This window comes from Mauremys reevesii, linkage group 20 (assembly GCF_016161935.1).
Source record: "Mauremys reevesii isolate NIE-2019 linkage group 20, ASM1616193v1, whole genome shotgun sequence".
In the NCBI taxonomy this organism is placed as follows: Eukaryota; Metazoa; Chordata; order Testudines; family Geoemydidae; genus Mauremys; species Mauremys reevesii.
In genome coordinates, this window is record NC_052642.1 from 7,894,243 (window position 1) to 7,908,786 (window position 14,544).

The following is a 14,544-nucleotide window of genomic DNA, read 5'->3' on the forward strand; positions in this document are numbered from 1 at the left end:
CTGCTTTCTTCGATCAGGGCCCTGTTGAATAAGGATGGGATTACTTATGTGCTTAAAGTTATGCATGTGTTTAAGTGATTTGCTGAATTGGGATCTACCTGTGTGTGTACAAACATACATGGACAACACAAACACACGTGCATGTGCACACCCTACCTAGAGTTTAGGCAGGCGCAACTGGAATTATATTTAAATTAATAAAATAAAAAACCAATGGTTTGGGGACATTTTTGTCACCCATTGTAATGTCACTCTTCGTCAGCTAATCTTGTGCCATTCACTGTCACACTGGCAAGGAAAGGTAAATGCTGATGGCTTGTAGCACGGATTCAGGAAGGGCACTGTAACAGAATTTCATCTCATTTAGCATCAGATCCTGCCAATACCTCAGTTTTCTGAAGAAATGTCCCAGACTCCTGAGTATATCAGATACTCCAGAATCTAGTTTACTAAAACACTGATCAAGAAAACAAAAGCAGACATCTGGCAGCCTCATGCTAGGTCTTCCCCTGCTCAATCGGGGCACCTCACAGCGCTCTGCAGTCCACTATGACTCTCCTAAGGGTTTTTGTTCCTGCCTGTCACTGCACACAGCTCCAGCCAGGCCTTTGCCTCTGGCTGGTAGGGAAAACTTCTGCTCCAGTCTTCTCTCTAACGCTATATCCCAGTAAGAATCTCCCTACAGGTGCTCTCTCTCAACTGAGCAAGCTTCCTTTTATAAGAAGCACCAATCCCTGGCTACCATTGGGTGATGCATGGACACTTGACCCAACCACAGGCAACCGATAATTAGGCACAGGTGGGGCTGAGCCCAACTCTCCTTATGGGGCCAGCCTACTCTGTGACGGGCACCAATAATAAACTTAAGCCAATATTTCTACAGTATTAGGGCTGGTCTACACTACGGGGGAAATCGATCTAAGATACGCAACTTCAGCTACATGAATAACGTAGCTGAAGTCGAAGTATCTTAGATCGAATTACCTACCGTCCTCATGGCGCGGGATCGACGTCCGCGGCTCCCCATGTCGACTCCGCTACCGCCATTCGGGTTGGTGGAGTTCCGGAGTCGACAGGAGCTCATTCGGGGATCGATATATCGCGTCTAGATGAGACACGATATATCGATCCCCGAGAAATTGATTGCTACCCGCCGATACGGCGGGTAGTGAAGACATAGCCTCACATAGGCAGGCCTGTATTCAGTCATAGCCATTTTCCATCTAAAACAAGATGCCTTACATACAACATACAGCATATTGTTCTTGATTAATACATTCCAGTTTGTGACAAGAATCCAGTTTTTAACATCTAATTTAATAAAACACAACTAGCAATGATGCAGTTACTGCTGTGAACATTGTGAGCTCAGAACAGCTGCATAGTGATTGAGTCTAGCAAATTACATAACAATTATGTATGCTTACATTAAAATTACCTTGCAATCTTTGGATTGCCTGGCAACACTTTCCCTCAGTATGCACAAATGGTACACTTTTCTCTGTAATTACATAGTAATTGCTATGCATTTACACAGCAGTTGCAACAGAGCACATTTCTTAACTTTTAGCAGCTAATAAAACAAATGGTTACCCAAAAGCTTAAAACAAAACATCCTATTGTTTTTGCTATTATCACTACTAAAACATCTTATTTGTTTTTGTTACCCAGTCTCATCCCACCTCCCCCCATCCACTTTTTTTGGATTATCTTTTAGACTGTAAATATTTTGGGGCATGGGGCTGTCATTTACTACATGCACACCCAGTGCCAAGCAAAACAGGGCCCCGATCTCTGTGGAGGCATCTAGGCACTAGCAGAATATAAACATAAATAACAAAAACTACAATTTTTCTAACCTATAAACTCTACTGGCAAAATGGTCTTGGACCCTGCAGCCTTAACTCATAGTACAATCCCATTGACTGTAAGTATTTATTTCATTTCCATTCAGTGGCTGGTACTGTCCCTTTAGTTTCAGGTGGAAGACAGAATTAATGTATTGCAGCGTGTGATATGAATATGGCCTTGTGAATGATCTTCCTTCATCTCAGCAAAGCCTGCTGTTCTCGTTAGGGACATTCACATTCCAGTTACCCTTTCAGAGACGGCTCTTCTGTAAAATAGCCAAGCAATACCTAAAGCTTTGTTTAGCCTATGGGGAGAGCAGTAGTGCTCCCTGTGTCTTTCTGAGATCCAATTAACTGAAGGCAGACAAGGCTCTAAGTACAGATTACAGGATAATACATTTCTTTTAGACTGACAAGGCTATGTCTTTGCTTTTTAAAAACATGGTCAGTGGAAGTGATTTAGAAGTTATTCCCTCTGGTTCAGTAAAACAAACAGATTTTTCCTAAGGGTTGAAACAGTGGAAAATGTTGCATTTCAGACTATGGAAGCAAAACAGGTTAGGTTACATATCTAGAAGTCTCCCTATGGTCTGATCCTTCAACTCTGACTTACTACTCACAGCTTGTGTTGGAAGGTGTGATTCAATATGTGAGGGTAACGCAAACCAGCCCATAGATAGCTTTACTAAAGTTGTCAATGAAGCTACTGACCTGAATAAAGGCTGTATGATGAGATCCCTAGAGTGAAATCCTGGATAATCAGGATAATGCCTGTAAAATCAGGACAATACCTACCCCAGTGTGAAACATTGACAACCATGGATGAAAAGTGTTATAGAAAGTGCAAAACTGTATTTATTATTATTATATCACTTATTAAAGAAGCATGTCACAGCCATTACTATCAGTCTCATGGAAAGAAACTGCTGTTGGTATATTGCCTTATGGCCTTTTCACTGAAGTTAACAAGAGTTTTCATAGAATCACAGAATATCAGGGTTGGAAGGGACCTCAGGAGGTCATCCAGTCCAACCCCTTGCTCAAAGCATGACCAATCCCCAACTAAATCAAATTTTGCCTTTAACAACAATGGAGCCAGGATTTCATTCCTAGTCTCTGAGGCCCAGATTCTCCAAGGTATTTAAGTGCCTAACCCCCACTGAAGTCAATGTGAGTTAGGTGCCTAAATATCTTGGAGGACCTGGGAGCTCTGGAATGCTAGATCTCTGCTCAGTGCAGAAAAGGAAGGAGCATCAAGGAGTCCATAAATGGATCTTTGATCCTGATTCCTGAGGGCCAGTGTGCATCGGACCCAGTAAGAGCTAACCAGTCAAAGGTTGCTCTTATCCCACTAGCATAGGGTCCACCACACAACCACTCCCTTCCTCCCCCAACATTTCCCTACACGCGGTGTGAGGCAGCTGGCACAGGGGCTGTCTTATTATCTTTATGTCAGCAGTGATATGCCAGTTCCTTATGCCAGGGAAATTCCCTGAATACCATTTAAGGATAAAATCTGGCCCTTTTGTAGTGTTCAAGCCTGGATCTTAGGTAAGAATCTGGCCCAAAATACTTGAGAACTCATGTGCCAGGTTAGAGGGAGAAACACAATATTTGATTTATTAAAATAAATTGTGCAATAGCCCATTAAAATATATATAGATGCTGAATACTGAATGAGACTTCTGTGAAACACACAAGCCACCAGCTGTGATGGCAGGTGATGAGGTGGCATGTTCTCCCCATGTCACAGCCCTGAGTAATGATGAGTCACTGAGATGCATTCCAAAGGGAGCAGACAAGGACAGATGCCCTCCAGCTGCCACTTGCAAGCTCATCCCCCACAGCTCAGCTGGAAGCAGCGCAAATTCACTTCAACTGAAGCTAATTGACTTTCTTTGCCTGTGTCTTTGCAAATGCTGTTTCCTGGCTTCAGCCAAGCTTGGCGCAGCTGTAAGGATTAAAGTCTACAATTTCTATCCAAGAGAGTTAACAAAAAAAAAATTACTAATCGTTTTCATAGTGCCACTTTAAAGAACGGCTGCCACTGAATAACTGTGATATGGCCTATACAAAACCAGGCTGAGACGGGTCATTGCCAATCTTGCAAACCCCTCCATATATGATTAGAGAGTATCCTTTTACTCCTGACAGTTCACCACTGACCAAAAGGTTGGCTTCAAACAAGAATGTAGGTCAATGCAATGCTTTGTAAAGGTGCAACTGATCTTGGTACTCACAGTACTCTATGCCCAAGACAATGTCCTTAAAGTAGAGCCGAGCCTGCTCTTCAGTGAATGGCTGATCAGTTGGCACCTCCATGACAGGTCTGTAAGGAAAAAGGCAGTCAGCTAGTAACCAGAGCTCTTAGGTTTTATTTCTGTCGGTGACTCTGCATGATCTTGGGCAAGTAATTTCAGACCAGATTTACAAAAGTGGTCAGTAACCACAATGGGGGGGCCAGATTTTCAAAAGAGCTCAGCTCCCATTCAGGTACCTACATAAGTGCTCATCATCTGGCATCTCCCATTCTGACATTTAGGGATAGATTTTCAAAAGACCCAGCATGCTCAGCTCATTGGAAAATCTGGCCATTTACTTTGGTGCCTAAATGGGAGCTGAGCTCTTCTGAAAATCTGATCCCTAGGACTTCATTTCAGAGGACTGAGCACCCACAACTCCAGCTGAAGGCAATGGGAACTGGGCATACTCAGCACTTCTAAAAATCAGGCCCTAATTGTCTGTTTCCTCTTCTGTAAAATCAGGATAGTACCTACCCCAATGTGAAACACTGACAACCATGGATGAAAAGTGTTATAAAAAGTGCAAAACTGTATTATTTATTATTGTATCACTTATTAAAGGAGCATGTCACAACCATTACTATCAGTCTCACAGAAAGAAACTGCTGTTGGTATATTGCTTTATGGCCTTTACAAGCACCACACAGTTGGCATATGATTTGCATATCAAAAGTAGTCTTCCAAAGACCTGATTCTGATTTGACATTATGCTAGTTAGGATTTGCTCCTGAAGAAAAGGGCAATAAAACCAGTGTCGTCCAGGTTTCAATGAGACCAGACTAAGAGCTAAATATTCCCTTGTAGGATTTGACATTAACATGAAAATATTTCTGATTTATCATTTTAGCAGCTCTAAAAACCCTGTTTTCCTGTTCAAGGTTCAGTACAGCTGGGAAAAAGTCTCAGGAGTGAGCAGGTGGATTGAAAGCTCCCTTTTCCCAGCCCTGGTGGCCCCTTTTATGTCTTCATTGTTAATGGACGTGCAGAATCACTTAAGTGACCCTCCTCTCCCCTGCCCACAGGTGAGAGCCAAGCGTAAATGGCAATATAGGGCCTAGACCCTACAAGCTGCTTAGCACTTTCGGAGAGGTAAGGAGCACATTCAACTCTCAATGATGACATCTTGCAGGATTCTGCCTGATTCTGTAATGTATTTGGCACCGATACAGCAAAGCACTCTTTAACTTTAAGCGTGTGAGTATTCCCACTGACTTCAGGAGACTTAAGCATGTGCTTAAATGCTGTGCTGGATCCGAGCTAGAGTCTTCAGTATCTTGCAGGATTGAGCCCTGGTTGAGAATCAGTGCACAACAGAATGACAGCAAAAAAGGTCTCCAGCAACTTATCAGCAGCTATCCTTTCTTTTAACCACCCTGTCCACCCCCCATCCTATAGAGTTCAAGGAAGCTGGCAGCACTGCATCTCTCCTGTCAGAAAACTACTCGCTGTGCTTTTTAGCCACCCCCCCGCCCCCGCCGACTTCTTTCACTAGATGAGCTTAATGCTCTGTTTCCATTTTTGTCACTGATTTCCAACTTCCTCCCCCATCACATGGCAACATTTTCATGTCACTGAATCCTGGGAGAAGCAATGGGAGCGACAGGACTGCTAATGAAGTATAATTGCCATCTGCTAGAGGTAGAAGAGTTGCTTCAAAAGAGTGGCACAGCCCCCCTCGTGGCTGCAGCTGATTGCAATGGCTTTTCTGAGCTGTGCAGAGACTCAAAAGAGAGTTTTCTCCCTTCCCCAAAGGGACAATTGTTGTCCTGATCACCAGTAAGACCTTCCTTGCCTCTCATCCTTTCACCAGTAACCTGCAAGAGATGGCAGCCCAGAAAAAAGTGATAAAGAGAAATAAAATGTATGGAATCTCCCTGCAGATTTAGCTCTCCTAATCCTTCTTCCTTCTTTTCTGGATTACAGGCCTATTCCAAGTGCAATTAAAGTCAATGGAAAGGCTCCCAGTGACTTCCTTGGGAGCTGAACCTGGCCCTAAATAAAGTATGGGAGGGGAGTTTGGAAAGAGGAGCTTCTGGATTGGTCTACACTGCAAAATGAAGGTCTGACTGTAGCATGCCTAAGCATATCTGCATTAGCATTAATCAGAGTACAAGCCCTCCAGGGATCCTGGGTATATGCTCTGGTTGCTGGCCCATTCTGCCACTACTGTTACCCGTGCTAGCTAGATTAAAGTTAACATGGCTATGCCTTCCTATGCTACAATCAGACCTTCACTTTGTAGTGTGCACATAAGCCTCAATGGTTCAACTCTCCTTTCATGTCTTGTATCATTTCTTCTGTTTAGCTCCAACGCAGAAGTAACAGGTCCTGGAGAGACTTATGGCTCAATCCTGCCTTGAAATAAATGGTAACTGAGGGTGCTCAGTACCTTGTAATATTACACCCTTAGGACCCAAGCCGATGCCTACTGAAATCAATAAGGGTGTTTCTACTGACCCCTAATTAAGGGCCTGATCCAAAGCCAAATGAAGCCAATGGAAAGACTATCACTGTCTTCGGTAGTTGCTAAGGGTGGGATTTTCAAAGGTGCTCACGACTGTCTCGACTCTCATGCCACTGAAGTCAGTGGGAGTTTTAACAGTGGCTTCAATCGGAGTAGAGTGAGGCCAGTGCCAAACGCCCTAAACTACCACAACATGCTACACAACACAATGGACTCTGTTCAGGAAAAGGCTACCCTTCAATTGGCTTAGACAGTGAACAGCTTTTCATCCTCTACTAGATGAGGCCTAAAACCATCACCCCACAACTATAATAATGTTAATAGCAACAACCCTGCCACACGGTGCAGTGACACATGAATATGCTATGACATTTTAAAACCGTATCGGGACTCTGTATTGTTGGTTGTTGTTTTTTTTGGTTGAGCCAGGATTCCAGCCCATGTTTCTACCTGGCAGTGGTACTCTGGAAGGCATTTTCAGCCATCACCTCTACTCATTTGGAGCAGAAAATTCTAATGATGATCTCATTTTACTCTGTGATGGTCATCGTTTGCTGCAATAACAACTATCGTGTCACACTGAAAATTGTGCATCACATGCACATCAGAATGCATCTGTGCTACAGCATGCAGAGGTTCTCACTTGCATTGGCTACTGTCAGAAGACAGGATACTGGGCTAGATGGACTACTGGTCTGACCCAGTATGGACGTTTGTATGTTGGCAGTGTGACATTGCAGTCTATATAATTTTATAAAAATATGCTAATGAGTGAATATCATGTAACTGGAATATGCTTCATGCAAAAGGTCTCTTGTAAGGTATCATTACAAAGCTTATAATCTACTGAGTGTGATCATACTATCTGTATAAATGTATCACTCTTGTATCTGAAACTAGAACTATGAAATATAACTCTGTGGGCCATTAATGGTGGTTCGGAATCTTGATGACTCCCATTAACCAGGACAATTGTCTGCAGATGGTTGTGTTTACCTGTAAGTCTTCCTGTCTACGTGTGTGCTGGCAAGTGGGCAATCAAGTCTTGCAGTGACAAATGATCATGTCACCTGAACTGAAATCCGCCTTTAACCTGGTGTCTTTCCATTGAGACGGAGAGGGTGGGAACCCAGAGAGGGACAAAGGATTCCCGCCTTATGCAAAAGATATATAAAGGAGTGGAACAGAACAAAGGAAGGAGAGGAGCCATCATAAAGAATCCCCTAGCTACCACCTGAGCTGGAACAAGAGCTGTACCAGGGGAAAGAATTGTGCCCAGACCTGGAAGGTGTCCAGTCTGAGGAAAAAACTTACTGAAGCATCTCTGAAGGTGAAATTATCTGTATTCAGTTTGATTAGACATAGATTTGCGCATTTTATTTTATTTTGCTTTGTGACTTACTTTGTTCAGTCTGTTACTACTTGGAACCACTTAAATCCTACTTTCTGTATTTAATAAAATCACTTTTTACTTATTAATTAACCCAGACTATGTATTAATATCTGGGGGAGCAAACAACTGTGCATGTCTCTCTATCAGTGTTATAGAGGGCGAACAATTTATGAGTTTACCCTGCATAAGCTTTATACAGGGTAAAATGGATTTATTTGGGTTTAGACCCCATTGGGAGTTGGGCATCTGAGTGTTAAAGACAGGAACACTTCTGTAAGCTGCTTTCAGGTAAACCTGCAGCTTTGGGGCAAGTAATTCAGACCCTGGGTCTTTGTTGGAGCAGACAGGAGTGTCTGGCTCAGCAAGACAGGGTGCTGGAGTCCTGAGCTGGCAGGGAAAGCAGGGGTAGAATTAGTCTTGGCACATCGGGTGGCAGCTCCCAAGAGGGTTTCTGTGATCCAACCCGTCACAGGCGGACCCAGCAAAAAGAAAAGCAGAGCCCACATCAGAATCTAAAGAACTGAAATTGAGTGTTAGGACCCAAGAGAAACAAAAGCAAAGCAGCAAGTAAGGAAGGATGGTCTTGTGGCAAAGGCACTAGACTGATACAGATTTGTGTTCAATTGCTCACTGCGATAGAGGCTCTCTTTCTGGCCTTGACCGCTTCATCTCTCTCCGAGGCAGGGGCATTCAAAAACGTGGTTAGTAATACTTCCCTTCTCCCTTCCTGGACCTGTCTTGCGTATTAAGATTGTAAGCTCTTCAGGATCTGCTGTAAACTGTATCTATCCCAAAGATCTAGATAATGTAATGTGTGGAAGTGGAAAAGCTCCTGCATTTACAAAATGTTGTCTCTCAAATAATTCGGGGGAGGGAGAATTCAACAGTGATTGGTGTAAGGTTAGACACTGGTGAGTAAACAAGTGAAAGGAAGTCTAAGGAAACTTACCCTATACATAGACATGACAGAAGAGGGTATAAGGTGGAAGTTACTTTAACTTACATTATTTAAAAACTTCTTCTGGCCACTTGACATGTAAGTTAATCAAGTCAGACTCCCTTCACCAGATTCTGAAAGCAGTTATGCCAGTGTAAATCTCAGTGACTACAAAATCTATAGAGTATCTGATTTACAGTGGTGTAACAGCAATCAGAGTCTGTCTCCTTTGCTCCCACTTAGTGACATACAACTGGCATCATCTTACACCTCGCCTCTGCATTTCACCCAGGGAGTTAGTGAATGAGTCCTCCTCCATTCAGAAGCTGGCTCTCCATCTGATGAGAACTGCAAACACCTAAACATTCTATTCCCCAAAGTCCCCTGCGGGCTACTTACCCCTTGCGCAGAAGGTCAAACACTGAAAGAAAAAGACAAAAAAAAGCAACCATGGGTACGAGGGAAGGAATCCAGTTTAGTGCAGACACACATTTCTAGCATATTTGCCTATAAAATAAACACAGTCCCAGAACCCATTGTAATCAATTTATCCCACCCAACAAGGCTACAAGGCAATGCAGAATTAAAAGAGCTTGTTGCTTTAGCAGAGACAACTATAACTACCCAGGCCAGCTCCAACTGGGAGACAACAGATGCCAATTTACTAACCCTACTTCCATTCTCCTGCCTTCCAGACCCTCTTGATTTGATTTTCCCTTCTTGCATAACAGCATTGTTTTTGTATCACTGCAATAATATCAATAGCAAAACATGATACGGTATGAATGTGTATCCTCACTAGTAATGTATTAAATTGGCAGGATAGCTATGTAACTATCAACAGATAAAATGGATGCAATTATATGAGTTTGAAATGTGCTCTAGTTTGTACAACTTTGAGTGTTCTCATTTTTATTATGGGTGACACCGTGGCTTTGCTGAGTAAGCAGCAGCGCATTGTTGCACTTCTCCAGAACCAGCCTGGGAACCAGCCTGTGACTCAGAGTCCCAATCTGCATCCCAGTTCCCCACCTTGCTATGGCTGAGCAGGAGAGACAGGGAATAACCTGTCCCAGCCTTATAGATTACTTCCCCCTCCCCGCGAACAGTGGTGCACTTATGCTGTATGGCATATTGGGGAGGGGGGGCATTGGATCCAGGAGTTTGCTCCCTCCCCATCCCATCTGTTCACATCCCAGTCACCTATCTCAGCCCTATTCCTAGTGCAGATTATTTCCTCTGCTGGAAGGCACACTGGGGCCTTGGCTCTGTCCCCCTGTGCAGAAGAAGGAACAGTAGCAGCCCTGCAGAGGCTGCTCCACCACACAGTGAAGTAGGTAGCTGGCACACAGGAGTAAGGGGGTAAAGCAATCCTCACACTTCTGTGGGGGAGGGATAGATGGGCCACAGCCTGGTACCATCTGGTACTTGTTTTTCTTTCATAAAACCAAACCTTTTGAGGTTCAATTAATAAAATACAAATAAAAAAATATTTATTAATTAAAAAACCAGTTAACCTACCTTTCTGTAACTGCTGTTCTTCAAGATGTGTTGCACATATCTATTTCACTATAGGTATGTGTGCACCTTGTGCACAGTGGTCAGAGAACTTTTTCCCCTCACTGGTTCCAGTCAGGGTGGCTTGAGCACCCTCTGGCGCCATGCTTAGAGCAGGACTCCTGGGCTCTATCTATGGCTCTGCCACTGCCTCACTCTGTGAACTTAGGTCAATCACTTAAATCTCTCTCTGCCTCAACTTATGCAGGTGTAAACAGGTGTAACACCAACTCACTGGGGTCTGCTGAGCAAAAACAGGGCTTAGGCTGGGAATTGGGTTGTAGCCTAAAGTCCGAAGTGGCTATCACTGCTCCATAATAGCACAGGGTTTCCCAGCAATGCAATTCCACCATTAGACACCTTTGTGTCAGATGTATAGTCTGAGCTAGGCAGTAGGGTCCTGTACTGCTAGGGGGTGGTCTGCCAAAACCAAGGACACCTTTGCCTCACAAGTAGTTAAACAAGATACTGCAACACTAGCAAAATCCCAGTGCAAACTCTCACCTGTAAAGTGAGACCATTCTATTTACAGCAAAGACCTATTTGCTACCATACAGCAGTGATGTTAAAACAGATCAAGATGCAACTATAACATGCTGCAATATACTAAGGCCAACTCGTCTTTCTTTGCAGGCTTAGGAAGAAGCTGCTTTTGGCAGCATTTCATACTTCTACCATTTCCTCTATCTCAGCTTCTCAGTTTTCTTAGCACCAAGCTCTGCATGGTGTACATGGATGCAAGAAATCCTACTTTTAAACTAAACTATAAACAAGCCAATGTGCTTACATCTCAATAGCTCACTCTGTCCTGCACCTTGTTTTCTTTTGTACTTGATTGTCTACAGTACATTTTAGAAGGAAAGCCTGCCTGGTATTTCTGATAGTCCTGCGGGGAAGTGCTATCAGTGGTGACACCATTCAGCTGAAAGCCTAATGTCAGACAGCCTGAGCTTGAGATGTGTTGAGCACTTACCACGTCCTCTGACTTCAACGGGAATTACAGATACACAGCCAGATTCTCTGCTTTGCCAAGCTTATTCTTTGTAAAGCAGAGAGGCGTGGTTACAGCTCCCTAAGTCTCTGCAGGCCCTTGTCCCAAGTTAGAGCAGCCTAGTAGCTGCTCTGTGTTCCCTGAGCATTGCAAAGGAAGCAGTGTGTAGATGAAAATCAGCCCCACTCAGGATTAGACCTACATCTTCATACAGCATCACTGAGATGTAGACGGAACAGTAAGGCTTGCACACCCTGCAGAGTGCTGCTATGCCTTGGCTTGGTTTTAACTGCACATGAAAGAATTGCTTTTTACAATGTTCTCAAATGTACCTACTAGTACTAATGAAGCAGCCCTTACTGTCCCACTCCAGTACTCCTGGCCCAATCTATGAACCCTTTCATCACACTGCTGAGCTACTGCTCACATAAGCTATTCCAGGGTTTAAAGAGAGGGTGACACTGGAGATAGTTATGCAGGTGGTTTTGCCCCTAGTTTGCTCACCCATTCTCTGCTCAGACTCCAGTGGGTCTACTCATGTGAGTAACTGCTCTCCAGTATGAGTAAGGGGTTGACAAGCAGCCCCACTATTATTACTGCTATCACCATTACTGTAACCAAGCAGCATATCTTTTTCCTCTGCTGCTTTTTGAATTGCACTTTGCACTGACTTTCATTCAACCAAAAGGAATCTAACACACATGCCCCTCCAGGAGACCGGGCCTCCAAAAAGCCACACTAGCTGGGCTCCCTGCTATACTTGTGTTTCCACCTCAACTGCCACATCTTTGATGTCTCTCGAAAAACAAAGTGGGCTTCGGCTGAATCTGCTCTTGAAAGGGAAACTGGCCTTTCAAAGGAAAGCAGCTTCATTTGCTAGGCAGATCCCCCTTTCCCGGCAGCTTCAAAAGCCTCCTTTACTATTTCATGAGGCGTATCCTTGTAGATACTGTGGCTGACTCTTCACAGGGGGGGTTAGGGAAGACAGGACAGAGGAAAATTCCCTCCACTCCTTGTGCGCATGCATGAGGCAGACATAATCTCAGTCTTTGCATATCACACTAGACTCCCCAGAGAGAAGAGGAGCCATCCACTTCTTCCATCCTTTTACTCTGACTGGATGAATTAAAGCCAGGCTGAGTGTGTGCAGGAAGCACAAAGTATACCCGTTCAGTGTCAGTGGATGCAGCAGCTCTTGCTCTGTGCAGTTCTCTTAAAGTGCAAGGCCACCTGAACCTGGGGGAGGGATAGCTCAGTGGTTTGAGCACTGGCCTGCTAAACCCAGGGTTGTGAGCTCAATCTTTGAGGGAGCCACTTAGGGGTCTGGGGATTGGTCCTGCTTGAGCAGGGGGTTGGACTAGATGACCTCCTGAGGTCCCTTCCAACCCTGAGATTCTAGGATTCTATGACACTGGTGCAATGCCTTTCTGCATTCTCCCACCCCTTAGGAGACTTTAATGTTTCATAAGTACCAACTCTATCTCTGTTGTGGTCTGTGTAAGTCTCCTAGTTATGATCTCTCCTGGATATGTACATTAAACCCCTCAGTGAGAATAAACAAGTATGGCTCTATTAACATAGAGGGAGATACATACCCATGTACAGATTGTCCTCTGCAGAATCATCCAGTACCTAAAATGGATATCACAGAGGCAAGGGACAGGAAACAGACAGGGAGACATCTTTAATCCAATAATACTCTAAAATTACCCATATTCATGCTGTGCTGGAGGGTGTTAAACTCACAGAGCACCTGGAATTGAAGTTTAATGGAGTAATATGCGATTTGTGACTTTAAATATATATCTATCTCCCCTGCCTTTATCTCGCATGTGCGCACACACTTCTTACCAGTTTTTAGTAGAGATAGACTCAAGCATCCCTAAACCTGGGAAATTTAGCTACAGATCTGCACATTGCAACCTGACCCTTCTCTGATGCTCTGCAGACTAGACTTAAAATAGCAAGACTTGCACCCATGTTAAGCACAACCATGTTAAGCCATGTTAAGCCCAACCACTGTACACACCAAGGGCCCTGCTCATGCATGGCATAGTCACATAAGCCTGATTTTCAGACAAAGTATATGCAAGAAAGGCTGCTATGCATCGGTCTCCATGTAACCTACATGCAAAAATCTGGCTGGCCTTACAGTCTAAGGAAAGGATATCACACTAGTATGGCTAGGAAGTTTCTCAGTTTGGGTCCTGAACTCCTGGACTGTCAGCAGCTGGGAATATCACCCTGTCGCAATCTCCTCTGTCCACCTACGCACTTTGTTTACTAGCTCAGAAAGGAGTTGCATCCAGACCTCTCTAACTGCAGTGTGGGGTCACTGGAGAGGCAAGCATAGGTCTCACTGGGCACGTGCTGCAATGTCATGACACCAACAGAGCTAAGCTATGGCCCTGCATAATTGTCATGACACTGGATTCAGGGTTCACCAAACTTTGCAGCTAAAACTTGACTTGAACCCATATATCTCTGTGGTTGCTTAAGGATCTACTATTTATAAACTTTGACCTAGATCAAGCAAGCCCTCCACATACACAGCCCCACTGTCTGGAGTATGGGCAGAATCGGGTCCTTAATTTGTAAAGATAGGCTGCGATTTTCAAAGCCATCTAGGGGATTTTACTTCCTGATCCCCATTAACTTAAAAAAAACCCAAACTTGAATGTAACCATCCGCACAGTCTGACCTGAATAACAGCGCCCCTTCCCTCCCAACCCGCTTTGGCATACACACCTCAATCAGTTTCACAATGTTGATATGGTCCAGTTTCTTTAAGATGGCTATTTCTTGATAAACTCTATCCAGTGGTGCCATTGGTTTCAGCTGTCCACCAGAAGTTGCTTTGGATCCTCTAGGGGGAGGTCGACCTGTAACAGCAGCAACAAAAAATTGTGCTTTACCCCTGCTTGGCAGCACAATACAACACAGTGAACGGCTGTAGAACATGGGGCTTTGAATGGGTGCAGGACCTAAAAATATACAACTAGCCAGACACAGATGTAAGAGAGCAGGGGTTGAGTGACCTCTGAGAGAT

The 14,544-nt window shown here is 44.1% G+C and overlaps 1 protein-coding gene across 11 annotated transcripts in view; it reads right to left on the minus strand.

Annotated features, from left to right (window-relative positions):
* Positions 1–14,544, minus strand: part of CAMKK1 (calcium/calmodulin dependent protein kinase kinase 1) — a 163,288-nt gene that overhangs the window by 44,929 nt on the left and 103,815 nt on the right. For all 11 annotated transcript variants that reach the window (XM_039507859.1, XM_039507848.1, XM_039507856.1 and 8 more), the window contains 4 exons: positions 14,244–14,377; positions 13,091–13,127; positions 9,347–9,368; positions 4,091–4,179 (listed from right to left, as the gene is read on the minus strand). In XM_039507859.1, coding sequence (XP_039363793.1) covers positions 4,091–4,179; positions 9,347–9,368; positions 13,091–13,127; positions 14,244–14,377 — 282 coding nt within the window. The remainder of the gene's footprint in view (positions 1–4,090; positions 4,180–9,346; positions 9,369–13,090; positions 13,128–14,243; positions 14,378–14,544) is intronic.